Source organism: Falco peregrinus, chromosome 7 (genome assembly GCF_023634155.1).
Source record: "Falco peregrinus isolate bFalPer1 chromosome 7, bFalPer1.pri, whole genome shotgun sequence".
NCBI lineage: Eukaryota > Metazoa > Chordata > Aves > Falconiformes > Falconidae > Falco > Falco peregrinus.
Window position 1 is genome coordinate 12,235,055 of NC_073727.1, and position 26,916 is coordinate 12,261,970.

Here is a 26,916-nt window from a genome sequence, read left to right on the forward strand (position 1 = left end):
CCAGCTGTCACATATAGTGATAAAGCAAAGATACCTCCCCAAACGGCCTCACTCAAAAGCTTGAAAAACAGCTGCACTGTATTGATTTTTTTTTTTCTGATTTGAAAAATTCAGTTTCTACATTCTAAACCAGATCACTCTTGGCTGCCTCTCAGGCAGATTCAAGATGCCCCAAACAACTCCAACGGCACTGAGGAAAGCAGAATAGAAAGGACAATTCACAAAGCAGCACAAAAGCCTTGAATGTTCTATTTAAAGTGACTTTATTAAAACATTGTTAATATAAAATGTGACCAAGTACAATTTTTTTGTAAGAATGTTTAATAAAAACATATTAAAGAAAGAAGGAGCATCAACTCTTGTCAAAGCACAGGAAAAACCTACCAGGATAAGTAAAAAGTTCTGCAGCATGTTCTACCAGCTGGTCCCAATGTGTATTAGGGTCGAGTTAGCCAATGGAAGAGGCAGGCAGCCCAGGTTCTTCCCTAAGAAGCTTTAAGGTATTTAGCAGAGGTTTAAAATAACACTCCTCAACAGTAGGATACTTCGTTTTCAGCTGTCCCCATATCAAAGTAAGATTAGAATCCACATCTTCACATTGGATTTATAACTTTTCAGGAGCTGAACATACAGAAAATTAGTTGCACTAGTAACTGTAGACCCCAGGGTTCACATTTGTCAGCTTTGGCGAGAAGGTGCGAGTCCACGCTAATTATACACCTAAAGAATTTGGGCTAAAGTTGTTCTAAGTGATATTAATGCTGGATGCTTGTAGCAAATGCTAAAAAAGGTCAGCTAAGAAAAAGCCAGCAGTAAAGTCCGGGCTGGCAGAAACAGCAAGTATTTTTTGAACTGCTGAATGCAGAGAGACAATGTCCACTAATTACAGGAGTTTGTACATCTTAGGAAGCATGGAAAGAAGCTTTCAGAAGTCTACAAATAAGGCTACACAATGACTTAATACTCTGTGGCAATCTTCCTCTTTAGCTAAGAAACCTTTTAAGAAAACACTAGAAAAACTAGAGGTTTGGGGCTTGGTGGTTCTAGTTTTTATTTGGAGGGGAGAGGGGTAGCTTACAGCGTTTTCCTCGATAAGCAAGTAAGTTCTACTGCTCTGTCAGCATCCCCTGCTTGCTCAGAGCAAGCAGCACACCAGTTAGAGGCAAGGATTCTTCCAGGACATCTTGAGCTTTTCCTGTAACAGGCAGAAGAAAATCCTGCAGCATCCAATTCTGCACATCTAACTGCCCCTGGCACTGAACCGAATCTCGAGCGCTAATCCATGAGAAGCCTAGCACAATTATGGTCTAGGAGATGGTGACTTTCTTATAGCCTTGGCTGGGACCCATCTGAGACCCTGTTTTGCCTTCTACCCCAAACAAATGCTACGGGACTATTGCTGAGGTAAAGGGGAAAGGTCAAACCTTTGGCATTGGAGCAGACCAGTCGCTGGCTGTGCGTAGGGGGAATTAAGGCTTCGAGGTGAGGTAAACACAGTGAGAGTCAGTGTGTAAATCATGCTGCATTTCAGAAACGACAGATTCAAACAACAGCTAGTCTTGTTCTCTACATTTTAAACACCAAACAAAGATCATTTTGAAAGCAGAACTGGAGGCAAGTCTGCTGAGGGCCACCTTGAGGTGCCTTGCTGCACCTTGGGAACAAACGTAACCCAGATGTTGAACGCTGAAGAGGATGCACCCGCGAGGAGGAAAAAGCACCAAAGTTGATGAGTCCTTGAGACAATAAGCTGCTTAAAAACCAAGAAGCCTTATACCGCTATGACCTCCTATAAACATAGGGGTTTCCTGACACAAAGGTAATCTACACTCCAGCAATTCTCAGTGCTGCACTTCTTCCAGCACTACTATTACGAAGTTATGCTCTAGTAAGGAGGCAGTGAAATCGTTAGGCTTGTGTTCCCTGAAAACAGTTTCTCCTGTTTATTAGGTGTTGTCCCATTCCCCTCCACCCATCCCCAAGTCTTTAAGCCAAAGACCAGAAACACCTGTCATTTCCCCAGGTCATTTTTCTAACACTCTTACGTTATTTTAGCAGATTTGTACGGTACAAACACGGTGCTTCTTTGGATCCATCATTTTGGCAATGCCTTTGCCCTCTTCAAAAGAAAAGCATTTTCACATAAGTGGTACAAAAGTTACTTTCAAACTAAAAGAAGTCTAGAAATCAATGCAATTCCTCTGTATGCTTATTTTTCATACTGCTTTTGCCAGTTATCTGAAGTTCAGAATTATTTGCTTATTTGGAACCACTGCATCTGCAATGCTATTTCTTAACAAGCCGTACTAACAAGGTTTCAAATGAAAACAGCAATCTGGTCCTGTAGGTTCCATTTCTAGGATATGGAGACTCTCATTTCTTTTTCTTTAACATGTGTATGGTAGCTTCTCCCAACCTCTCAATACAGTAGCTACTAAAAATTTTAACAGATATTAAAAAATATCCAAATGAAAACACACTTCTATCACTGTTTAAAAAACAAAAAAACATATATGGTATTACAAAAAGTTTATACAAAGGCAACATTTAAGAGTTTGAAAGTTACTTCTAGAAAAAGACACAAATGCTAGTAAATTAACATACAAGGAGAAAGATATTCAACTCCTTCCCCAAAATTGGTTTGATCTATTTTGAAGTATCTTTTACCAGTTGTCTAGAAAATCAAAGCCAGTCTTCAAGATAACATTGCTTGTACTAGTCTGCAAGGAAGAAAAGAGAAACAAGATGTGGTTGTTAATTATGGTATTACAAAACTCAGTACTTGACTGCCTATTCACAAAAGAAAGTTTGAAATGTCTGCCAATATTTCAAGTTCTTCACCTTGCTCTAGGATACCTAGAACTTACACCAGAAAACGCTGGACACGGAAGAATACTCACAATGATGAAAAAGGCAATTCTGGATAAACCCAAAATTATCACAGCGGTCTGCAGGCAAAATGTCATTTTGTTTCCCCATGGACAAATTCATAAAGATCAATTTTTAGACCAGAGTGGGAATTGCAGAGAATGAAACAAACACAGAATATAAGCATCACTAATTCAATGGAATGTCTGTCGCAGTGACAGCCAGTTGTTTCCAGAAAACTACACAGTGTAAACGTTGCTGACAAGTTTTCACTAGGCTATCAAGAACGTGCTCATCCCTGCAGTGCTGCACTTCTAGCCATGACATCTAAGGCGATTTTCGTGTTCAGGAAGACTATTCAAGGGACACAGCCAAGTGTCTGGATTATCTTACTACAGCATGGCACTCTTCTCCAAAACAGGGAAGATAAACCAGAAAACAGAGAAAACTCTATCATACTATCTTCTCCACTACTCTACTGACATTTTGACGTGGGAGGATTGTTTCTCCACAGAGAGAAAAATTAGGCTTTTCAAACTATTTCAGTTGCTAGAGAACATTCACAAAGGAATTAAAACTGTAACAAACCATTAATTTGTAGGGAAAATATGATAAAGCCATTTAAGTAAAATTAAAGGACTACCGTGGTCACAATTTGTAGCACAACAGCTCAAGAAGCATTATCTCTTAGCTTCAGAAAAAAAAAACACCTAAATATAGCACTCCAAATACTGAAGTGGCTTAAGTATTGTTCTCTCCCAAGCACTGCCACTTACTTCTCTTGCAAGTATTTACCTCATCCCGCATCTTTCTGACCCTACATCACCTTCTTTGGAATTTAAACAGCCATTATCAGGAAAATATGGTAGAGAAAAAGCTATGCAACATGCTGAAGGTCTACAGTAATATGTCAAGCTTATGCCAGACTGACGCTACAGATTCCAAACAGAACTGCACAGCTCTCTTTGAAGAGCCACTCCTCTACTTCACAATTTTCAGGCTTCAGATCTCATCCTTTTCTTTCCCTCACCATGTCATACCCTGTTGTTCCCTTTCTTTTCTCACAGATCACCATCTGCTTTTTAAATAGCTTCAATTGGCTATTTGAGCCGCTTAAGGTCATTTTTTGTTGTGGGGTTGTTTGGGTTTTTTTATTAAAAAAAAAAACATTAAGAAGGCTAATTCTGGAAGCTCATTCCATTTCCATTTTGGACTTTAAGAGAAAACACGTTTGAAAGCAGCCCAGCTGCCTGGGACAAAACACTGGGAAGTGGCTGTTGGGCTACCACTTAAAACAGCTGAGAAACTAGTTCGCCATTCACCATGTATTGTGGGTACCAATCCCAGACTTCAGTTTATCGACTTTTAAAGTTAAAACACTTTTTTCTACTAAGTGTTTTGCTCGTTCAAGAAAAAAAAACCACACACCAACCCTCTTTCACTTGATATAGCAAGCTCTTTATCCCAAACTGATTGGTAGCTTGCTGTCATTTGGCCACTGGATGCCACGTCAGCATTTCTGGGATTATATTTAAATGACACCTTTATCCTATGCACTTTACTACATGAAAAAATATCTGACTGAAACAAACAGTAGCAGTTAACATGTTGGTTAAATAGACTTCTTAAAATTCGCAGGATAAAAGCCAGCAAACTTAGCTACAGCTTAATGCTTTATGGAGTCCCTAATCTTCCAGAGAGATCTGGTCAGATTTTAATGTGCTATACAGTTTTAAAATCTAAGGACAGTAGTTATAGCAGTCCTTACCTGTCCAGGCATTTGTGTATCTGTAAGTATAGTACCATCAGTATCTTCCTTGTTTGTCCTAGAAGATGCCAGGTCCTGTGGTGGGTCAGGAAGAAAGAAGTCATCTAGAGAACTAGCAGGGAGTTGAGCGGGTTGAGGTTTCTCCCATTCAAAAGATACAGAAGGTAGGCTGGGGGCAACAGACTTCTCTGGTTTAGGTATGCTGGGCTTCTCAGCTTTTGCCACCTCTTTCGGAGCCACCTCTTGTCTGTAAAAAGAAGGAAGCGGTTTCTCTCCTTTCTCCATGGACTTGATCTGGCTGGGGGTCAGGGACTGGAACTCAGACTTGTCTCCTTCAAACTTTGAGCGCTCTGCATTTATCTTCCAGAAGGAGGACTCCTCTTCCTTTCTGGATGCTATCAACCCATCAGAGCCAGGCGTCTTATTGGCCTGAGAAGATTTAGGGACTTGGACACCAGGTGCTGCTTTCACAGGCTGCCTCTGTTCGTTTTGCAACTGGGCACCACCTTGTTCTTGTAAGGACAGAGATGCAACGCTGAACTCCATCTGACTCTGTTCAGGGTTAAAGAAAAACAGTATTTCAAAGCCCTTCAAAGACGCAGTTTTGAACTTCTGGTCTTGATGCATATAGAGAACACCTTTGCCCATGGCCAGGCAACTCCCAGACATTACATATCACAGCAAAGCTAACTTATTTTCTCCATAAATATCCATCTTTGTAGCTACATAAAAATAATAATTTTTAAAAGTCTGAACTGCAAACAAATGTAAGAGTCCTAGACCTGCTGCAGAGGAGTCAGAGAAAGCAAATTGTATTGAAGTTACTCAGTGCCATCCAAGATAGCAGTGCACAGCATGCACAGCACTAAAACATTAGAATAGTGGCGCTAAATAGAACAGTTGTGGATGCATTTTGAAAGCCATAGATGTTTTACAAGAAAATATAAAGCAAAAAAGCTTTACAGTGTATTTTAAAAGGCAATCTTCCATTATAGTCTTTGAAATAGTTGGCAGCATGTTACAATTCCATCTACTTCCAAGATAAAGGATTAGATGTAATGGGTATGCATAGATAAGCGTTTTTTATAATTCTAATGCCCTTCTGAAGGAAGGGAAACAACTCCAGCAAGACCAGTTCTTCACTTATTCCAGAGCTGCCTTTTGTTTTTACTTGCACTGCAGATAGCTGTACTCATTTCGGAAAGGTAACACTGGGTCAAGGAAGCAAGCGACCACAGTTAAAGCATGACACACAGATCTTGCCAAAGCCACCCAAAAGTGAACAGTACTTCAAAATGTTCATTTTACTTACCACCACTTCAGTAATCTTGGTTGTCAACTAGCTGGACACTCTTTAGGCTAATAGATGTTAAACTTTATTTCACTCTGCAGAACACTTAAGCGTTACTGTATTCAGGAGCACAGCATCATAGCCAGCGCCAGAAAAGAACAACCTAACGTCTAGACTTTTGTTTGTAAAATTAAACAAACGATGAAAAAAAAAAAAAAAAAAATCACATTTACTGTTAGAGCTATGCTGTTGTCATTACGGATCTGTCTGGTTCTCAAAAAATTCAGAGGACATTTCAAACACAAACTTCTTCTATAAGCAGTTAATAGATACTTCTGAAGTTCATTACAGATTTGCGATGTTTTCCCCATTCCACTTCATTACCTGGCCTTTCCTGAATAAAACCACAACAGCGTCTAAGGGCCTGAGTCTAAAACAAGTCTTAGTTGCATATCATTTTCACTAGAAGTGTTTGATCTCAAGTCCTACATTATTGTGCATGTTAAGTTTAAAGGAACTCTCTATCTAGCAGGTGTTACACGCCTAGTATTTAATATTCAGAAACTTCTCATCAAAGTGCAAATGTTAACTCAGCGACTGATTGATTATTTATAAAACTTTTTTTTTTTTTTTAATAAACAGTCAGCAGCTGACTACATAATATTTGATTCATGGACTACTATCTGACCTTTCTAAAGAATTAGATACATTAGATATTTTTTCAAGGTTACAGGCAAGGAAGCACCAAGTTCCATGTTTTCATTAAGAATATACTGTGTTATCAAAAGATGCAGAGCATAAACAATCTGTAAGTAATTATAGCTCAGCTAGAATAAGGTGAGTGCAAGGACACACACAACTCTTACCAAACAGGTCAACACCCCTCCTTGCCTGCAAAAAGCTAAAGAGGAAAAACCTTAGTGCTCCAATTTTTTTTATTACTTTTTAATAATTTTTTATTTTATTAATTTTATTTATAATTTTATTTTATTAATTTTTATTACTTAAAAAAAACAACCAAATCTCATGATATAAAGTTAACAGCAGGAGATTTTTCCTTAGATAAATTCTGCATAAACAAACCATGAATGCAATGGTGTTGAGGATTATTTACAGTGACTGTCATTCCCTATATTCAAATACAGGGATTTATTTCCCTAAGCTCATTTGGCAATACTACTGAAGAGAGATTTACCACCCTGAAGTTAAGATGATGCTTTAAGACTTCAGAACCTATAAAATCCCAGCTTAAAAAACCCACAACACAATAAAAAATAGACCTGCACTTCCCCAATATCCAAGGGGGAGAAAAAAAACCAACCCCGAAACCAAACAAAATTCCATCTTGTTAGACGTAAGTACTTACCATGTAGGAATTAAAACGGTGCTACTCTCTATCCTTCGGCAATCTTCCTTCTGCTAAGTAGCCTGTCCTGGGGCTCATACTAGAGATGACAGTAGCCAACGGCCACCACAACAGTCAGTTCCAGTAAAATGATTCCTTCACCCCCCAGCTCCAGAGAGAGGGAATGTCAGTGCCCAGAGGGGCCACCACAGTCCCTGATCTACCAGAACAGCATTGGAAATAAAATCCAGGAGAAACACTGACAGAGGGGAAGCAGGGGTCTGCTACAACCGAAATGAGAAAAAGGAAAACCAACAAGATAGCTTGGCCTTTCAATGGCAGCAAGAGAGACAACACCAAGCCAGGCCTCCTGGAAAGGTTCTCATGCTGTGGAGCAAAAGCCTCTCCCTGCGGTCATGTGTTATGTTGTTTCGTACAGGTCCAAATACCAGCTCAGAGGTCTGGTTTTGAAGCGGCAGCCTGCTTTAGTGTAGAGAAGAGAGTGGCACTGCAGCACAGCTTCAGGCAGCTGTACCCTTCCAACTCACGTTCTGGAGAGGGTGCCCTCTTTGTCCTTTCAGAGCAGAGACTGTGGTATGTACCTTTCCATTTCAGAAGAAAGGCCCACCCAACACTTAAGACTGCATATTTGTGTCACAGTATGCTCCGGAGATCAAACAGTTCATGACCTGACACATAATAATCTGAATGAAAATACTTCTTCGGGAATTTGCTTTCTCCTCCAAGGAGGGTGAAAACAACAAGGCTACCCTGACAGGTTCTGAAAGCACTGCATCTCAGCATGATGTAAATACAGCCCTGAGAGGTCAGATGAATAATTCTGCTTCTAGCATTTAGCTCAAGAAGCTGAGAACTTCTGTGGACCAGTCAAAAGTTATTTTCCTTGAAATATATAATGCTTCTATTGGACTTGCAAGGTTACTTAAGACATCTGAACCCCTAAGAAATGTAGCTGATGAAAGAAAATTATTAATATGCAATATCCTTCAAGTCACAAAACTGGCAATAAAATATTATAAGCGCCCTCCTTCCCCCCCAAAAAATCCCAACAGAACAGCAATGTAAGTAGGGAGATAATTTCACGTAGAGATGGAGAAGACCTATGTGTGAAACGACCCATGCTGACGTCTAAGTCACGATTAGTACTGTACGTTCTAATGAGTCACTAGACACTAGAAATGGGAGTTTAATTAGTGTTCTGCTCTCAGGTTCTTATATCAGATTGCAAATTGGAAATTGATTGGGTCAGCAGGAGGGGGAAGGAAGTGACATTTAAAAGAGAGTTACCCCAAAAAAAACTTGATGGTCCAAAGTGACTTGTCATTTAGGCACAGTTCGGGATTCTAGAGATAGGGTTCCAGTCCCCAGCTGCTTTCACAGATTTTGTATGACTTTGAATGAGCTGCAGTTTCTGTACTTTTAATTCCCCATCTAAGCAATACAATAAAACCACTTTCTTTTTCCTACCATTTGTCCAAATTGTATTTCTGGGAACTGTTCAGCCCAGAAAGTCTCGAGAGTTTACAGACAGGCTAGTACAGTCCTAACTGCAATTTCTAAAAGTTATCAGAGTTCGAATAAAAGCTAGCAAGAGCTGTAGTATTTTCAAGACATGGCAAAAGTAAGTCATTCTCAACACATTGAGAGAGGGGGAGAAAAAGTGCATATGAAAGCACGCACAAAGCAGTATTCTGAGGCAGAGCAAACCCAGAAGTCTGTGTTCTTTTCAGTCTTATCCCTCTGATCCCAAACCACTGCAAGGGTTAAAATAAAGGATGCCTAGGTCTTGGGTCTTCTTTCTCTGTCTAATAATAAATATAAGTAATATTAAAAATTGCAGGGGTTCGGAAGTTGTGTGTCCATCTTTCCTTAAAAAGACCGTATTAAGGTGTTTAGGAATATTATTGGATTAAAAAACTTAGACCTAATTTCAGTCTCAAGGCAGGGATAATCCACCAAATCGTAACAGTGGCTGTATATACTCATGGGAAACAATGTATTCTAGAAGAGAGGCACTACACCCTAAGAAAATTATGATATAATAACACTGTATAAAATCAGGTCTCAGTTCATAAGTCTGTATTAAAAACAAGATGATCAAAAAGAACCCAGGAGCTTTTTTTTTTTCCCTTAAGCATCTTATGCACTCATCAGGAATGTATAGTATTTTACTAAGCAGTCAAGCAAACACAGCCAAAATAAATTGTTTTGCTTGGCAGCCTGAAAAATCTAAGTTGTTGGGACTGTAACTGCAGAAACACTGTCAAAAGCAACTTGTTTTAAGCATAGCCTGATATATGCAGAGGTAAGAAAGCCCAGTTTAAAACGACTTAAAAGATGACTTTGCTTTCCTGAATGGACAAAACCAAAGTAAATATGGGACCCAAAGTAGGTGCAGTTTTTGCTTTGTGCACACCATGGGTGTTTTCAGGGTCTTTTCAGAGTTATTTAGACATCCTTAGGTCAGCAGAGACCAATTGCAAGGGCAAAAACAGAGCAAAGCACTCAAACCCAATCTAAGTAATTTTAGTCCATAAGGACAAACGACCCCAGAGATGCATAGTGTGGAGCTTTGAAAGAAATGTCACAATCTACTCTTCAGTGACATGAACAGCACTCTCATCTGCCACTGTTAGCCTGAGCAGAATCATACTGACAGAATCTGGCATGTGCATGGGTTTACTCTCAAACCCAACTGCCTAAAGATTGATGCAGGTAACAGAATGCTTAGCTGAGAATACCTGCCCATGCGGATTAAAATAAACCTTGAACACAGCTACTGTTACTACAGGTTTGGGTTTTTTTGCTCAAGAACTAATAATCACCAGTAGTCTTACAGCACCATGTTTTTTTTAAACATCTGTAGCCTAGTCAAAAAGGGAAAGGATGACCGAGCACCTCAGGCATCACTCTTCTTTCTTTCACATAGTTTGCAACAAAAACAAAAAAATAATCTAATAACAGGCTGCTAAGGAAGAAGGGGAAAAGAAATTCTTTCCTGCCACTTTCTTCCTATTTAAAAAAAAAAAAACCCAAACCAAACCAAAAAACCACAACATCAACTAGGACTTGTATAAAGAAGGATAACTGAAGACTGTCTTTTAGTTTTAGATAAAGGAAATAGTTTGCAAAGCACATTTTTTAATAAGTGCAACAATTGTTTTCTTTCTAAATTGTTGCTGGGATTAGATCACTTCTGTAGCAATATAAGTAGGGAATTTCGGCAGGGAGGCAGCAACCAGATTATTGAAGGGACTGAACCTGACACTTTCTCTTTTTGCTTTTTTTTTTTAAAGTTTGTTTGTAAACACACCTGGTAGCCTCTCTTTTCAACAAATATCTGCGGGCCTGTTGAAAGCAGAAGAGAACTGAAGGAGGAAAAAGTCAGAAGTTAAAAAGAAAAAAGTACAAAAAGGACTCTCTAAAGCTACCTTTGCAACTATTCTACCTGTAACAGAACACATTTTTAGATGTGCATGTGTCAATCTTAAGCATTTGGAATAAAACTTACTTTAGTTAACAGCATGAATTAAAAATAGATTCCAACTTATCCCCATGCTGCTCTGTGCATTCAACATGTTAGCTGAGGTGGCAGACCGAAATTGTATTTTCTGCCCACTACTAAATTAATTTTTTAAAAAAGAAAAGGAAAAAACGACAACAAAACCAGAAAGTTCTGAGTTCAGGAAGAGTTGCAGAGAAATTTCGTTTCCAAACCCAGCCATGATTTTTGTTTTCCATTTATATCTTGGAGTCCGTGCTGAGTTTCGCTGAATTTTTACTTCAAACAAACCAAGAAACCTCAAAGGCTAAACTCAGCCAAAACGTCGGCTTTCATCTCAGTTAAACCTGAAGCCATAAATAGAATGCCCTAAATTCATAAACCTGGCTTTAGCTCCAGTTGAAACTGTAGGCCACATTTCGAGACATGTTATGTTCATGAGGGCTCCACCCATGAACCAAATCACTCCCTCCAATTCAATCTCTAATTTTAAAATGTCAGCTTATTTGCAGTGCCACCAGAACTCCTTGCTTCCCAAGTAGTTTTCCTTCTCAGAAGGGCTACAGTTTCCTACTAAAAATATTAGTATTCTTAATGCTATCTAACAACTAACTCAGCAGTTTACATTGTACTTCTGCTTTGTTTGCCTGGTTTGAGGGTTTAAAAATAAAGAGGAAAGACAAGAACTTTAAATAACACATAAAACAGCTAAAAATGGTGGAGGCACTCTGCAAGTGTTCGCTGAGCTACAAATGCCTTAGGCCACATCTCACATTTGTGTTTAAAAAAAGAACACGGAAAGTTTACTTTTGGCAGAAGCGATCAAGCCCTTCAGCAATGTTCTGCCCAAAACAACAGGAATTTAGCACACTGTTCTCCGGGTGAGTTTGTCAGCCATGGAATTAGGGGATCTACTGCAATAGCTACCATCAGAAAATTTTGTTCATAACTGATCAACTGGAATCACCACTGGCATCACTGTAACAGCTGAGAGAGGCTCCAACTTGCAGAAAACATGCCCTCACCTCTTCTCGCTACCCTCTCAGTTCTCCTGAAGTTAGTTACAGATAATCAACAAAAATACGGATTCTGCTGCTCTATTTTTCTTAGTCTCAATGTTAAAAAAAAAAAAAAAGAAAAAAGCCTATTGGTTTCACTGATTTACATCTCTACTTTCTTCTTTGCAAAAGCAGAAAGCGAACACCACGCTCCCTTCCTTGGGTAAGCCAGAGCATGTTCATGCAAAGCTGCAAAGAATGAAGCAATTTTGTCATCGCAGAAATAACATGCAAAAAACCCAAACCAAACAAGACCCTCTGCGTTAAAGGGAGATCAGGGAAAATATTACAGAAAGAATAACCCATCATGGGGCTGAGCTGATGGAATAGAAGGAGCCTGACAGCCTGAACTAACAGTGGGAACCCTTATTAAACAGCTCATTCGGGTTTCTTCACCATTTCCCCACGCTGGACAGATTGGGCAAGGATACTTTTTCCTCAGCCAGTACCTCATGGAGAAACTGCCTTTCAGCATCATTTAATTAAAGTACTGGTTAGGGAAGAGATTAAAAGAGTAAGCATGAAGAAACATCTCCACCTTTAGAAATGGAAGACTCAGCAGCTGAAGGATTTGCTTTCAAGACTGACACAGTATGAGGCACTGGGGAAAAACCAGAAGGAAGAACCCACACTAACCACCCAACCCACACCCCATAAAGCTGGGAAAAATGGATTCTCTAGTGTTTTGCTAAAGTAAAAGGTCATGCAACACTTCACCCTACAGGTGACAAAGGCACCACTTTTATCTCTGGTCAGCAAGGAAGGACAGGGGGAAAAGAGGGAAATTGATTAGCTGAGGCAATTATTTCTAAAGCAACCTCCTTCCCACCTTACTTTTCTTCAGCAGTCACAATAAGTGTCCCCCATATCATTCTGCAACCCTCCATTCATTACAGAAATGCATGAAACTATAGCATCTATCCATTTCGGTCCCTCATTTTAAGACACCAGGATAGTAAAAACCATCTTAATCAGCAAGGGGTAAACCACAGTCTGGGTTGAAAAACACTTCACTAGACATACAAGCATTTAAAAGAAAAGACAACTGTCAATTAAAGAGAAAATCCATTCATCTCATCGTGGATCACTAGCCAGCGTGTTACGCAAAGTACTGTCTCCAGGAAGTTCAGCTATTCAGAACTCTCAAAATCCTGTCAAGACTGAGTTTAGAAATGCAATTACAGCTGCCACGTTCCCAAAACTGAGTTTTAGGGTTTGCACCAAAAAGCAGGGGAGAGGCAATGCCGATGTCTCCAACGCTGTGATTTATTTCCCCTGTCAGTGAGGTCCAAACTGTTCTCACTACTTCACTTTTCTTGACAGCTTCACCCAAGTACACCCATGGTAAAAGCCTCCTCAGCTGCTTCTTCTGAGGCTTCTGAAGGACAGGAGGGCTTGCCTGAGCTACCAGGCTTCCACTGCAGGAAATCCTCCACCGGCTCCCAAACCACCACGGCTTATAAGGGAGTTTCAATGCAAGTGAAGAGTGGCAATGGTTCCTCTTAAACTGCAGCACCATAGGCTGCAGGGACCCAGGAGTCACATCAAGTTATAGGTTAATCAGCATCTGCAAAGCACAGATGGGATGCTAGCTACAGGCAGTGACCTTGAGCTGGGAAGGCTGACAAGCCCTGGGTCAACTGGATTAATTTAATATTCACTGGCATTTCCAAATGATTACTCTGCATTAGGCTAAGATTATATTCATAAGCTCATACAAGATTATCTACATAGTTCAAGGGCAAAAATGGAAGAAACAGGGGAGAAGCAGCTTTCTCTGGCAGATAAAGCCACAAAATACGAAGTCTGAAATGTGTGATCAAATGAACGCGTCCACCATACCCAGCTGAGAAAGGCAGCGAGCTGTGGTTTTGCTCCCAGATTGTCATTCACGAGAAGAATTAAACTTGATTTCCAACCACAGATATGGCACAACTGTATTTCCTCAACTGCAGGTTCAGAAAGATGGAGAACTCGGGCTGTATGTTAGGCTGTATGTTGTAAATAATGCTTTAACAAAATATCAGAGGTAAAATGAGGAAAAAAGAAAAATAAAAAAATCAACCCTAAACCAGCCCACCACAGAAAAGCACCTTATTTTCTGAAGGAGCTGCTTTTTGGAGAGGAAGTATCAAAGTAACACAATGCTTCTGGCATAGCCCCATATGTTAACAAGTCTCACTACGTTCTAGTACATAACAAAAAGATGAAGCGTAAGACAAGCTTTAAGAAGGAATCTGATGAAGTTATTAGATATGTATACCTTTCTCACCCCATTTCCTAGTTACTTTAGTCCTGACTTCAATGAAATGCAGTTGTGTTTATAAAATACCTGAGACACCGGTCTTGGTAAACATGGGAAACTGTTCAAAAAGTTTACAATGAAAAAAATCAAATAATTGGTAATTAATCGGTTTTACACCTACACTTGAAGCCAGAACATCAGTTGGCAAAGTACATTTTGTGTTTCTGTTGTAAAGTGAAGCACACCAGTCCCATTTCATTTGCAGGACGATCACTTTACACGGTTCTCATAGCATAAAGGTGACATTAGTCTATCAAGTCTCAAAATGAAGACAATATAAATGCACAAGGACAGCATAAAATGACAAACCAACATTAAAAATAAAATTGCTGCATATTTACCTTCGTTTCCCAGGAGAATGGAGCCGAGTGTTCATCTTGCCAAGTTATGTCCTGAAATAAAATTCAAGAATGACTAAAAATCAGAAAAGCAGCTTTACCTGCGTAGGAGCAGCATACAGATGACATTACATTGCAGTACTGGAAGCACAAAACCACTATCACAGAACTTACTACAAAGTGAGAGCGCTACTTCGAGATGGCACCGATTACATTTTAAGACTGACTGAAGGCAAGTTCTCTGAGGTGAAGATTATAAATTAGTATACCAATTTAACTTACAAAATATATGAAGGTTTAACCCGGTCTAAGCCTCTTTAAATGGTTTCTCTACAGATAGCTTTAAAATGTATTGTTATTTCCAGTTTTCTACTAGGCGTTTTCTTCACTAGCCACTAGCAACACACAGGGGTAGTAACCAGAGGAGCAGGGGCCTTGAGGAAACAAAGTCCCAGTTCCTCCCCTCTGCAGACCAAGGAGCACACGTGCAAGCCAGCAGTCACGTGGCAGCAAAACAGCTGTGTGTCCATCGAGCCAAGCCACAGCTGGATCCAGCCCTGACAAGGCACGTCATTACGCCACTTCAATGACGATCGGTCTGAAATGAGTATTCAGTTCTGTTGAAAGAACCACACAACGTCCAGAGTAAAATCCCAGTCTGAAAAAGCTTCTTGTAAGGAGCTATTTTTCCGAAAAAGATCCCAATTTGAGAAATTTAAATTATCTCTTTGTACGTGGCAAGTCCTCCAGAAATACACGTGACCCACATAAAAAAAAAAAAAAAAAAGGGGTGGGTGGGGTGGGGTGTCGAAAATAAATAAATAAATGTTGTTCACATTTTTTCGAGACTTGCAACAAAATAATCACACTTCTATTCCAAGTTGTGAATGAGATTCATTTACACGCTGGATGTTCATGCTGGTAGAGGTAATGAGTTGCACCCTCCATCCTGAGCACACCCCAGTACATCGGGGGGGGGGGGCGGGGGGGAACCGGAGTTGAACAGGAAGGAGAAGGGCCGGGAATAACCATGCACCGGGAAGGAGAAGACAGGACAAGACCTGGAGTGCTTGTTTGACACTCCTGCTGTTCAGAGAACAGAATCATAGAGTAACAGAACTAGACCACAATTTAAGCTAACACAGGAACCCCCCATCTTACCATGACTGCCCCTTTCCTCCTATTTCTGACCTCTGCCTTTACAGAAATACAATTCTCAGACATCTGATAGCATTCTCCTGACCCACCATCTCTTATTTCACCCTAGGCAGATTTTGTTGGCCAAGGGCTATGAAATCACAGTTAGAAGCATCTCAAACCATCTTCTAAACACAAAAGCTTGTCATTTGCCAATTATTACTCATCTGTGAAACACAAGGTTTCTAGTAGCAAAGTATTTGTGGTATGCATGAGGGTGATCCCATGCTCTTAAAAGAACTAGGCTGATTGAGACCATCTAAAAGGAAATGCCTGAGCTCTGCCCGACCACACATTCTGGCCAAAAAGGAAGTTTGGTACAGGAATTTTTTGCCTAAAATATGTGTAATACCAGGTTCTCTCATTCCAGGAGATGGATACTCATATTTATTAATATTTAAGAGAAACAAAGGGAGTACAAGTCTGCTTTTTAGGATCTGTTCTAAATCCTACTGGTATTTGCACCGTGGAGTGCTGCTGACCAAATGGGGACACCACACCACTTAGGTGGGATGCCTCGCAGCAGGCGAGCACCAAAATATTTCAAAATTATTTCAGGACCATATCCTTTGCCTCTGAAACTGGTGAGGCTGGCACTTCATTTCTGAAGCAGGCGTGACGGTTCGGGAAGGAACAGAGAAAGGAGAGCCCAGCCACTGGATTGACTCACACACAAAGCAGGACCGTAACCCTTGTGTCTGCATGGGGTCTGGACAAATCGGTAGTCAACATCAACCACGGCAGTAAAGAGCAGAAACGAAGTCCGGCAAACAGTGTAATGCTCCTACATGCCATCACAGCACCTTAAAGCTCCAGGCACATAGGCATAGCTGTCCATGGGTTTTACCGAAAGAGTTTAAAGGCAGCTCTGACTTCTTGCTGTTTGCAGGACATTCAGATGAGCCGCGGACCAGTTTTAAACCTGGGAGCCAGCCAAGACTATCCTCATCCAGATCCGAGACAGCCAGTTCTTTATTTTCCTGTATTTGAGGCCACTCAGAGGGACACCTCTTCACCCAGCGCTCCCTGCACATCCTCAGCTCAGTGACAACACCACCGCTGCAGACAAGCCCTGCTGACCAAAGGCTGCCCGCAGAGAGATGGCACAGCAGCAAAGGGAAGGCAAAGTGAAGGTATGAGGTTGGCGAGCACCAGGATACATCATTCCCTACAGGACAGAGCAAGTCAGCTTCCCACTTGATAGAATCTGATGTCTTCTCAACCCCCACCGCACTTACTGGCACCTCAACCTCCAGCTGAGGCAGACAAAAAGCTCCTGAAATGAATTAAAAGTATTTTGGTACCGGCTGTTAACAAGTTCTCGTCAGAGACAAAAATCTAAGACTTTCATAGATTATTTCAAAAGATGGAAGTAGTAGACACTTGTTAGGCAGGCACAGGTTTTTCCTTCAGGCTCCCTGAAAGAAAAGGGCCATATTTTTTTCTTCTTAAAAAGATGGGTCTCTGCATCTCAGGCTGCACAGCACACCTCAGAGCCAGCAGGTCTGAGGAGCTGTAAACCCACATTTGAGAGATCTTCCACAGGATCTAGCACAGGATAAAACAGGGTGAGACATGGTTTCAGGATGCAAAACTTCAAGGAGCTGCTGTCTGTCGTTATTTGAAGTGTACCTGAAGCCAGGATGAAAGAGACAGTTACCAGGTTCTGTCCATTGTCGGGGAAGTCTGTGGTCCCCGCCTTTCGTGCCCTCACACAGAGGACATGCAGAGGACCAAGTGAGAAGCAGAACACCCCAGTTCAATAGTTTCCTGTCTGATGTGCCCAATTCATGTTTCTTGCCAACAAAATCTGAGAAATAACTTTGCCTTCTGTAGAATAAACAAGTTCTCACATGCCTGAAGAAAATGGGAGCAAAAGCATCAACTGTTTCAATATTCACAAAAGTAAATTATGAGTGGAAATTCTAGGCAGAAAGGCTTCAAGCCTATTTATCATCAACAAAGATTAGAAGAGATCCATATCTGATCAGCTTTTGTTTTCAGCACACACAAAAGGCTTCTTCCAGAAAGGCGGCAAATAAATAAACTTTTGTTCACCAGCATTAAAGAACCTATTTGTAAGAAATGGGGCCTCGTGCAACATATTTCATAGCTAAAAAAAGGAAAGAGAGAAAGAGAGGCAAAAATACAGTCATACAATTGACTTAACAACCAGCTGCAGAATATATAAAAAATAATTACACTGTGTTTGCTATACGTAGGCAGCTTGTTGCAAAACTGCATATGATTTTCAAAATGGAAGACGCTGGTAGAGATGTATCAGCGTATCTGACATGAGCATTGCTCAGAGCAGCTGACAGTAACTAGGCAGTCAGGAACCCACAAACAAATGTGTCTGAGAAGTGTTACCAGAACAGGACTTGCCGGTTATTGGGGTTTAACTGCTCTCAAAAACTGCCCTGCATTTTTTGATTTTTAAAAAGCACAAATCTATAACAGGCCTAACATAAAAGTTATTGCCATATTGAATATTTGCTGCATTAAAGCATTTTTAAGTAGGAGATAAAAGGGTCGATCCTTTGGCTTGGTACCAAAGTTCTTAAGGCTAAGCAAAACAAATACTGTATCTGCCTCCAGATACGTAAGTCAAGCTTCTCTGTTGTCCTGGTTTCGGCAGGAACAGAATTAATTTTCTTCCTAGTAGCTGGTACAGTGCTGTGGTTTTGGATTTAGTATGAGATTAATGTTGATAGCAACAAATACAACATCAGTGTGTTAAGCAGTGCTTACTCTAAGCCAAGGACTTTTCAGTTTCCCATGTTCTGCCAACCAGGAAAATGCACAAGAAGCCAGGAGGGGACACAGCCAGGACAGCTGACCCAAACTATCCAAAGGAATATTCCGTACCATAGAACATCATGCTCAGTATATAAACTGGGGGAAACAGTCAGCCAGGAGATGCCAACTGCTGCTCAGGGACCGGCTGGGCATTGGTCATCAGGTGGAGAACAACTGTATCGTGCACCTTTGTCTGTCTTAGGATTTATCTCTCTCTTTTTGTTGTCTCCCTTTTCATTAAAACTATCATTATTGTTATATTTTAATTATTAAACCATTCTTATCTCAGGCCATGGGTTTCACCTTTTTTCCCCTTACCAGGGGTGGGGGTAAGCAAGCAGCTGCGTGGTACTTAGTTGCCAGCTGGGGTTAAACCACGACAGCTGTTAAAAGATGAGGAATGAAGCTAACTGCACTCTCTTACCTGCCTTGAAACCACGTAAAATGTTTACTGCTTCCTAAAGCACATAGCATTTTCTCCAATGAAAAGTTTAGTTATTTCAAGTCCAATTCTTTGAGCTGCTGAGTACTGCTCAAAAACTCAGTATCCCTTTAAAAAAAAATAAAAATCAGATCTGAAATCCGTATGTATGCCACACACCTGTGGATAAAGAGGGACAGTATTAAAAGAGAAGAGTGAGAAGTTGTTGCAAACTGAGTATCTAAACTGTCTTTCATGGAACTAAACAAGGAGCATCCAGTGGTGTCAAACAACATCAAATCAGATGCTTAACACAAGCTGGCTACAACAGCGGTCAAACAGTGACAGCCTCCTCTCACGCACTGCTGGTTTTCCACCTATTCCCCTCATGATGGCTCATAATTTACGGCGTCTTTCAAAAATAGCCCATTTATATTACATTTATATCCAACCCCGGCGTCCACTTCCAGATTTTCCTCTGCTCAGTTAACCTTATTTTCTACTACTAAGAGCATTAGACATAAATGGAGAAACGCCAGCAATTGGAGGTTTGTGGGGAAAGATGAGGCTCTGCTTGAAGGCTGCAGCCTCCAAAAGCCTTCAGCCAGAAGGCCTAGGCTGTCTTAGACACAGAAAATTATGGTGAAGCAACGAATAGTCTGGTGGTGCTGGGCCCATGTGCAATGACAGGGCATCAGTCTTCAGCAGGCAGGACAAAACTGCTTTCTTAGGGGTGTTAAATGACCCTATTAGCCTGGAAGAGATGAAAAATACACACACGACCTAGACCACACAACTCAAAACCAGAAAATAAAGTGGGAAGAGATGTTGGGTTTCACTAGGAGGAAGGGTTGGAAAATACCAAGACTTGCAACCCCATCAGGGTTATTGTGCTGCTGCATTCTGGGGTCTGTTTTGACTACAAAGTCCTGACTTGACACCATGAGGCCAACGGTGGACAGGTAATAGCTGGCGTCAGCACCTGTGTGCATCCTCACCATGACAGCATGGTGCATGCAAGTAGATGCCAAGCGAACTGGGTGCCCAACCCAGTGTCTGTGCTTGAGAGAGAAATGCTGTTTGGGGATCAGGGAGTCCAATTCCTGTACTTCTACTTCTTTCACGAAGCTTTTTGAGACTTTTTAAAATACCTCCACTTCTTTGACAGCAAGATGGGAGATGAAAAAAAGCAGCTCTGGTGTCCTGGTACCTCTTTAGGAACTGCACGTACAGTGCATGTACGGCTGCAGTTGTTATCTCCGAGACTAGCAATGCCGCAGGTGAGGACAGGACAATGGAAGGGAAGGAGCAGTGACACTCAGCTGACTCTAGGCGTGTGCTAAGAGTCACACATGGTGCCGCAGTGCTCTAGCACTACAAAATGACTGGATCATGGCTACAGGATGCCACGGTCCTGTTACTGCACATCTATTTTCTATCACAGCCTTCCCACACAGCCAACATACTGAAAGGTGTTTTGAAACTGTAAGAGATGCTTATAGTTTGCGAACTTACAGTCCTGGGCTACAAGTTCAGGAGACGAGTTTGGTGTTAGAAAAGATAAATGGGAAAGAGGAGGGGTGAGAAAGAGGGAACCAGAGATACAAGACCACCTTATAAAAGTGGTCACAGGCATGAAAGTGGGACTGAAATGGTGAGAGTCCTGGATAAGTAAATCAGTTATCTTCAGCATTCATCATCCTTGTTTTGCTTTCTCCCAAGTCCTTCAAAGAACACAAGGTGAAAGAGATCAACTTTCCACGCTTAAGCAAGCACGGATCGATCACTACAGATTTCAACATCAGTTAACAGGGAAGATGAGCTCTGTCTGGAAACATGAAGCTTTTGGAGCAGGTGTCAGCAAGAGCATCATCAGACTGACACACTCACACTGAAAGCGCTGCAACATCAACAAGTGATTCTGAGGTATGCAGCCTACTCTCCTGTTTCCTTGCCTCTGGACACCGTACACCAGGAGACAGGGCCAGCAGACAGGACCAATCTAATTGCCCTGAGAGCGCTGGGTGACCACGGGATGCGCAGCCGTTGCGCCTTACAAAGGCAGCAGTGGTACAGCCCAGTAAGCTGTCAGAGCAGAAGACAGCCAGATGATAAAAGCTCTGCAGGCAAAGCATTTTGCAAGCTGGAAAGTTGAACTGACATGGCAAGAGACCGGCCGCAGCGGCTCTGTAGCAGCAGGACAAGGAGGAACAATTAGTGAGCCAGGGCAAATGTCCAAGAATCAGGTCGAATGCCAGCAAGGGAGCAGGGGGAGAGGAAGCTATCAGATGAGGAGCCAGGAACGGCTCCAAGGCTCAGTAGTGCAGTTGGAAGAACTAAAATGGAAATGGAGGATGCCAAAATGAGTGGAATCTCTTTTCTTCAGAAATACGATTTATACTAACTTCAGCTTGGAAGTCAAGGAGGAAGTCAGCTGAGGCAGATGCTTCCAAAATTAAACACTTTGCATCAAGTATTTTGATGAGCCATGCTTTCTCTAGTTAATGGCTACACAAATGCTAACAACAACATTATTTGTACTATAGCTGTATTTTGGGGGAAGAGGGGAAAGAAAACAACTTGCCAAATTTCAGACAGACTTTCTAGCTGTTTTGTCAAGCAGCAAAATTATTATTTCCATACAGTGCAGCACAACAACCTACAACATGCTTGCCTTCCTTCCAGAACCACATAATTCAAAGCAGAAAGCATGGCAGAGCTGTCTGAGACTGGGAAAGCTGAACATACTTTCCACAGTCGTTAACCTAAATCCTTTCACAACTAACTTCAGGTTTGGGTTTCCTTTCAAAGACTACTTGCACGAACAAATTTGCTGTCTTGTGTCCTTCTACACCTCTTCTTCACTAGGAGTTACAGTGTACTACTAGCAAATATTTAACAAGAATTTTCTGGTATCGTGGATTAAACAAAACTGAGCTTGACTGTATGTTCTCTAACTCCAGATCAGACGTGTGCGTGCCTTCCCCGGCAGGTGAAATGGGACAGCAGCCTTCCAGCACAAAGCTGGTCAGGAACCACCATACCAAGTATCTACGTGCTTCAAACACATCTTACAAATCCCATTGTGAGAGACACCGGTGAGGAGGTTAAAAGCAGCGCTGTTCTCTTTAAATGCAGTTGGCGACTACAGAACCACATACAGAAGCAGAATAATTTTTTCCTGGTAGAAGCCACGTAAATTAACAATAGGTCACTTCAAGACATTAGCTGAACACAGTGAAAGAGATCGGCTCTGTGATCATAACAGGACATAAAAGAAAACAAAACAAAGGAAATCTCATGTGTTGAGTAAGTGAGACGGTATCTGGAGGGCACCGTCAGGTCTTTGCAAGCACAGTCAGATTTTTCTCTCCAAGGGATCACACTCGGTAACACAACCCACTGCTCCGGGCCAGGCACCCCAACACCTATGGGTTTCTAGAAGGGCTGCCACGCTTCACCATTAGATAGACGGCTCTCAGAAGCTTCAAACTTCATAGTTTTTGCCGTCTATCTTTCCACACCCTTGTTGTTACTGGCATGTGACATGGAACAGGCTACTTTTCTTTTTTTTTTTTTTTAAGGTGTCAAAAATGTCAGGAGCTGGAATGCCTTCAATGTCGTATTTTTAACTGCGTCTAAAATTAGAAACAAAAAGGAAGAGATTGAACTCCGTGTAAACACTCCCTAGAGCCGGTTTTCAGCGCGGGGCTATTGCCAGAGCCGGCCGGGGCCGTGCCGGGCGCTCGGGGGAAGCTGGTACCGGCCCCCTCCGGAGTCACCCCTGCTCGGCCGGCCGAGCCCCGGCTCGGTGCCCCCCGCCCCTACGGCCTGACCCGGCCCCCGGCGGGCAGCGGCAACGCCGTGGGGGCGGGGGGGACACACATGTCAGCCTTATCGCCAGCCGGCGAGAACCGCCCCCCCCGCCACAGGCGAGCGCCAGCCGCCGCGAAGCCGGGACAAGGTTGCGGCGCCGGGCAGCGCCCCCCGCCCCCAGCGCGGCCCCCCCCCCCCCCCCAGGCGGCGCCCCCCCGCCCCCGCCCGGGCGCCCAGGCGGGAGGGGCGGCCCCGGCGGCGCCCCCGTGCCCGCCGGTACCTCGTCGCCGAAGCGCACCACCTTCTGGCCCGTGTTGAGGCGCAGGCTGGGGTAGGAGGCGGGCGGCGCGGCGGGCCGGGCGGCCCCGCGGTGCGCGGCGTAGCGGGCCTGGACGTGCGGCTCCACCAGGCACTTGTCGATGATCTCGTCCTGCTGGCGGGGCGGCAGCCGCTCCCACTCGGGCCCGTAGCGCTCGCGGATCCGCTCCTTCTCCGCCATGATCTTGCGCGCCATGGGGCTCAGCGAGGAGAAGTAGCTGAACCGCTTGCGCTCCCGCTCGTCGAGCGGCCGGTTGCCGTTCATCACCGCCGTGCGGGAGGCGGCGATCGCCGCCGCCATGGAGGCCATGGCCACCCCGCCGCCGCCAGCCCCGCACAGCACGGAGCCGGGCGCGCTCGCACGGCGGGAACGGGAATGGGAACGGGAACGGGAACCGCCTCCTCCGGCCCCCTCCTCCCTTCCCTGCTCCGCTTCCCTCCTGCAAACGCCGCCTCCCCTCGCTCCCTATAAAGGCCGCCCGCACACCCCCGCCTCCCGCACGCCCCGCGGCAGCCCCCGCTGCCCTCCCCCGCGGCGCCGGCCCTCTGGGGGGGGGGGGGGGTGTGTTCTCCCCGCGCCTCGCAGCCGGCGGGGGAGGCAGCCAGGGAGGGAGGCCACCTCCCGAGCTCGCCTCGGTGCCCGTACCGTCGGTAGCGTGGGGCTGACCGGGTGGGCGCCAGCCCCCCTGCGTGCCGAGCCCGGGCCGAACCGCAGGCTGCGGCCACGGCCGCCCCCCAGGCCCCCGCGGCCCTTCCCCTCGCTCCGCGGGCGGCGGGCAGCAGCGTTCCCACGGCCGGGAGCACCGCGAAACGCCTTGCCTCGGCTGGCACGCCGGCGCCGGAGCCAAGGACCTGCCTTTCCCAGCTCTAAATAAGTCTTTAAGTCCTTACTTGTTCCTGGATGCGACGGACGGTCCAGCAGCTCCCACCGTGCCTGGGCTGGGCTAGCTCATCCAGCTGGGGCTCAGCAGCACATCGGCCCAAAGCCTCTGGATTATTTTGGTAAAATAAAAAAGTTGCAGCCCAAGCGTAACAAGTCCACGCAGTAGCGCATTAGTTATGTTGGTAAAACAGATTTCCCACAGGCTGAAATAACTAGGTTTTTTGGCAAGAGTAAGAATGCTTTCTTCCCAGTGTTCCATGAATTGGGAGAAGGGGGGTGGGGTGGGGTGTCAGAAAGTAGTTGGTGAAGAGTAATTGTAGCACAGCACCAACATCTTCAAAGAATGTTTCCCTGCCGAACTGCTCCAGCTTTCTGAAATAGTTGCCAGTATTATGAGCAGCTTGTGTCGAGTAGGGCTCTGTTTAACCTTTACTCTTCTATTTTTCTGACTAATGTACTTACAGGGAGATCCCAGAGACCTTCGCTCCAGCATCCTGCTCATTCTACTGGCCCTTCTCCATGCTTGGTGCTGTCTGAAGTCACCTTTAGGGACCATGGGTGGCCAGAGTTGTCCACTGGAACTCCCCAACACACCACTACTGCAGAGGACAGCCCATCAGTGCTGTCTAACATCTTTAAAAAATTCTTGACTAAGAATCTCTTTCCTGGCATATGCAAGGGTTTCTATATGCCTTTTCCACTAATAACATTTGCAACCTGTATTACTCAAACTTGGAACTCAGTATTTGGGGGAGTTACAAAATACTTGGGATGAAATTGTATTCAGTAAGAACATTTTGGGTACTTTCAGATGTTGAGTTCTCCGTTAATTGCTATTCTGTGCCTCATATTAACACACGCCAAACCTTTCATAGCCTGCAAATTTCACTGGCAAACTACACAACTAACCTTAGCTTGCCTGGAAACTCACCACCTTGTTTCTCACTTTCAGATAGCTCCTCGTTCACTGTACAAACAGTCTCTTTTCCTGTATCAAGTCCTAACAGGTGTGTGGTACCTCAGCAAATGCTTTAACAAACTCCCAAGAGACCCCCAAAGTTTCCTGGTGGGGGAGGAAAGCATAGTTCCTTTCCACAAAACCAAAGCAAGCTTATCCAAAGACAGGTAAAGATATTAGAAGATTTATCAGAGATCAAATCTTTAGAAGATTTATCTGAGATTAAACCTATTTGCCTTTTGTCCTAGGTTGCTGCATGAAAATGTTTATTATCTTCAAAATATATTACAGTCGCACAAATATTGAGGTTCAGATGAATGGGTTTTCATTGCTTAGCCTAATTTTTTCCCCTCATCCTTCTTTCTTTAATAGTACACTTAACAGATAAATGGTTGGGGCTGCAATACGCTAATGTTCCCATTTAAAAGTTCAAATGGTATTGCTAAGACCAGCTGTCTAAGATAACACAGAGGAGTATAGAAAATGATAGATTTCTCCACATATCTGGTTCTTAGGAGACAATTACAGTTCTCCAAGTCATCACATACCAGCCCAGTTATATAATCCTGTTCGTTTTGTTAAACTTGTTTGAGAGTGTTTGACTTGAGCTCGCTTTCTTTCTTAGTCATCTGTATCACGCCCAGAGAAACAAGCCTTTGAAACACGTATACACACACACACACACACACACACACTCATAGAGGCGTAATCCATGTCACACCTACCCTCCTTGACCTCCCATTAATATCATTTTTGTCTGTCAGCAGGGGGCTGGGTATGAAGTCAGTCTGAGGAATAAGAGAAAAGAGGGGAAGGAAACCTGGACAGCTGTACATGGTCTACCTGTCCAGGGAATTTTCTTCTTCCCCACCGCCCCTTTTCCGCTACCTCTGGTCTAACCCCTGAAATAAGAAACCTTTTATTTTATGGTTCTATGAACTGACTGGTCAGTGCCAACAGAGTTCCCCTTTGACAATGAATAATACAAGATCTATTAAAAAAGCAACTTACAGGCTTAAACAAAAGAGCATACTATTAGAATACAACCGAGGCATAAGTTAGGCATCTCTTCCTGGCTACCGTTTCCTTATTAGGTAGGCAGAAAATAACGATTCCTTTCCTCCATAATGAAATCTAACAGAAGTTTCTAAAAATTCTAGAGCTTTAAATAGAAGATACCATAGAAACAAACACTGCTTATTTCTAGCGGGGTAGGGGAAGGTATTCAGGCACAAGAATGGCAGGAAAATACCTTTGTCACAATTGGATAGTAACAATTCAATGAAAACTCCAGCCTCCTTAATCCTTACTTGGAAAGAAATGACTGCTTTCATCCTTTACATAAATCCTGACCATGAAAATTTAAAATGCATGTTCATTAGTACCAGACAGACAGGTGGTCAGATGTGCCTTTATTATGGTTTGGTTAACGAACCTTAGGTCTGCATATGAAATTCTGCTTCTATTGTTGGGTTTTGGTTTTGTTTTTTGTTTTTGTTTTTTGTTTTTTTGTTTTTTTTCTGGTGAGTGTTACTTGCTCAAAATTATACTCATCCCTCCAAATGGTTAGCAACACTACAAAGTGCATTAGTGCTCATTAATAGCTAACAACTTGATTTCAAACGGGTATTTTCTATATATTTCCTTGCATTTTGCACACTCATCTGTTACACATCCCCTGATCAGATAACCTATGCCTGAACTTACTTAATAATTTCCCCTGGAAACAAGCAGGAGAAGGGAAAAATAAGCTTTATGAAAAATGAGCTCAGACACGGGCATACCATTTACTTTCCGTTATTTGCAAAAAAAAATGTTTATTTCTACAGTTTGAGATAGCATTAGACCATTCTTCCCTTGGCTGGGATTTGGGTCGCTACTTTTTAATGAAATCTAACCATGTTATCACTGTAGCTCCAATACAGACCAAGAAAACTTTGAGATAGATTCTAGACCTAATCTCAGACATACCAGAATCAGGAGTAAAAAAAAAAAAAAAATATCTAAAAAAACCCTCTGCTTCCTGTT

At 42.9% G+C, this 26,916-nt stretch overlaps 1 protein-coding gene across 1 annotated transcript; it reads right to left on the bottom strand.

Annotated features, from left to right (window-relative positions):
* Window positions 1-246: 246 nt before the first annotated feature.
* On the bottom strand, window positions 247-23,502 carry C7H1orf198 (chromosome 7 C1orf198 homolog). The gene is made up of 4 exons (XM_055810639.1): window positions 23,010-23,502; window positions 14,500-14,550; window positions 4,637-5,188; window positions 247-2,720 (listed from the first exon to the last, which is right to left on the bottom strand). The coding sequence occupies exons 1-4, from the start codon at window positions 23,355-23,357 to the stop codon at window positions 2,664-2,666; spliced, it is 1,008 nt and encodes a 335-aa protein (XP_055666614.1). The 5' UTR covers window positions 23,358-23,502; the 3' UTR covers window positions 247-2,663.
* Window positions 23,503-26,916: the final 3,414 nt, after the last annotated feature.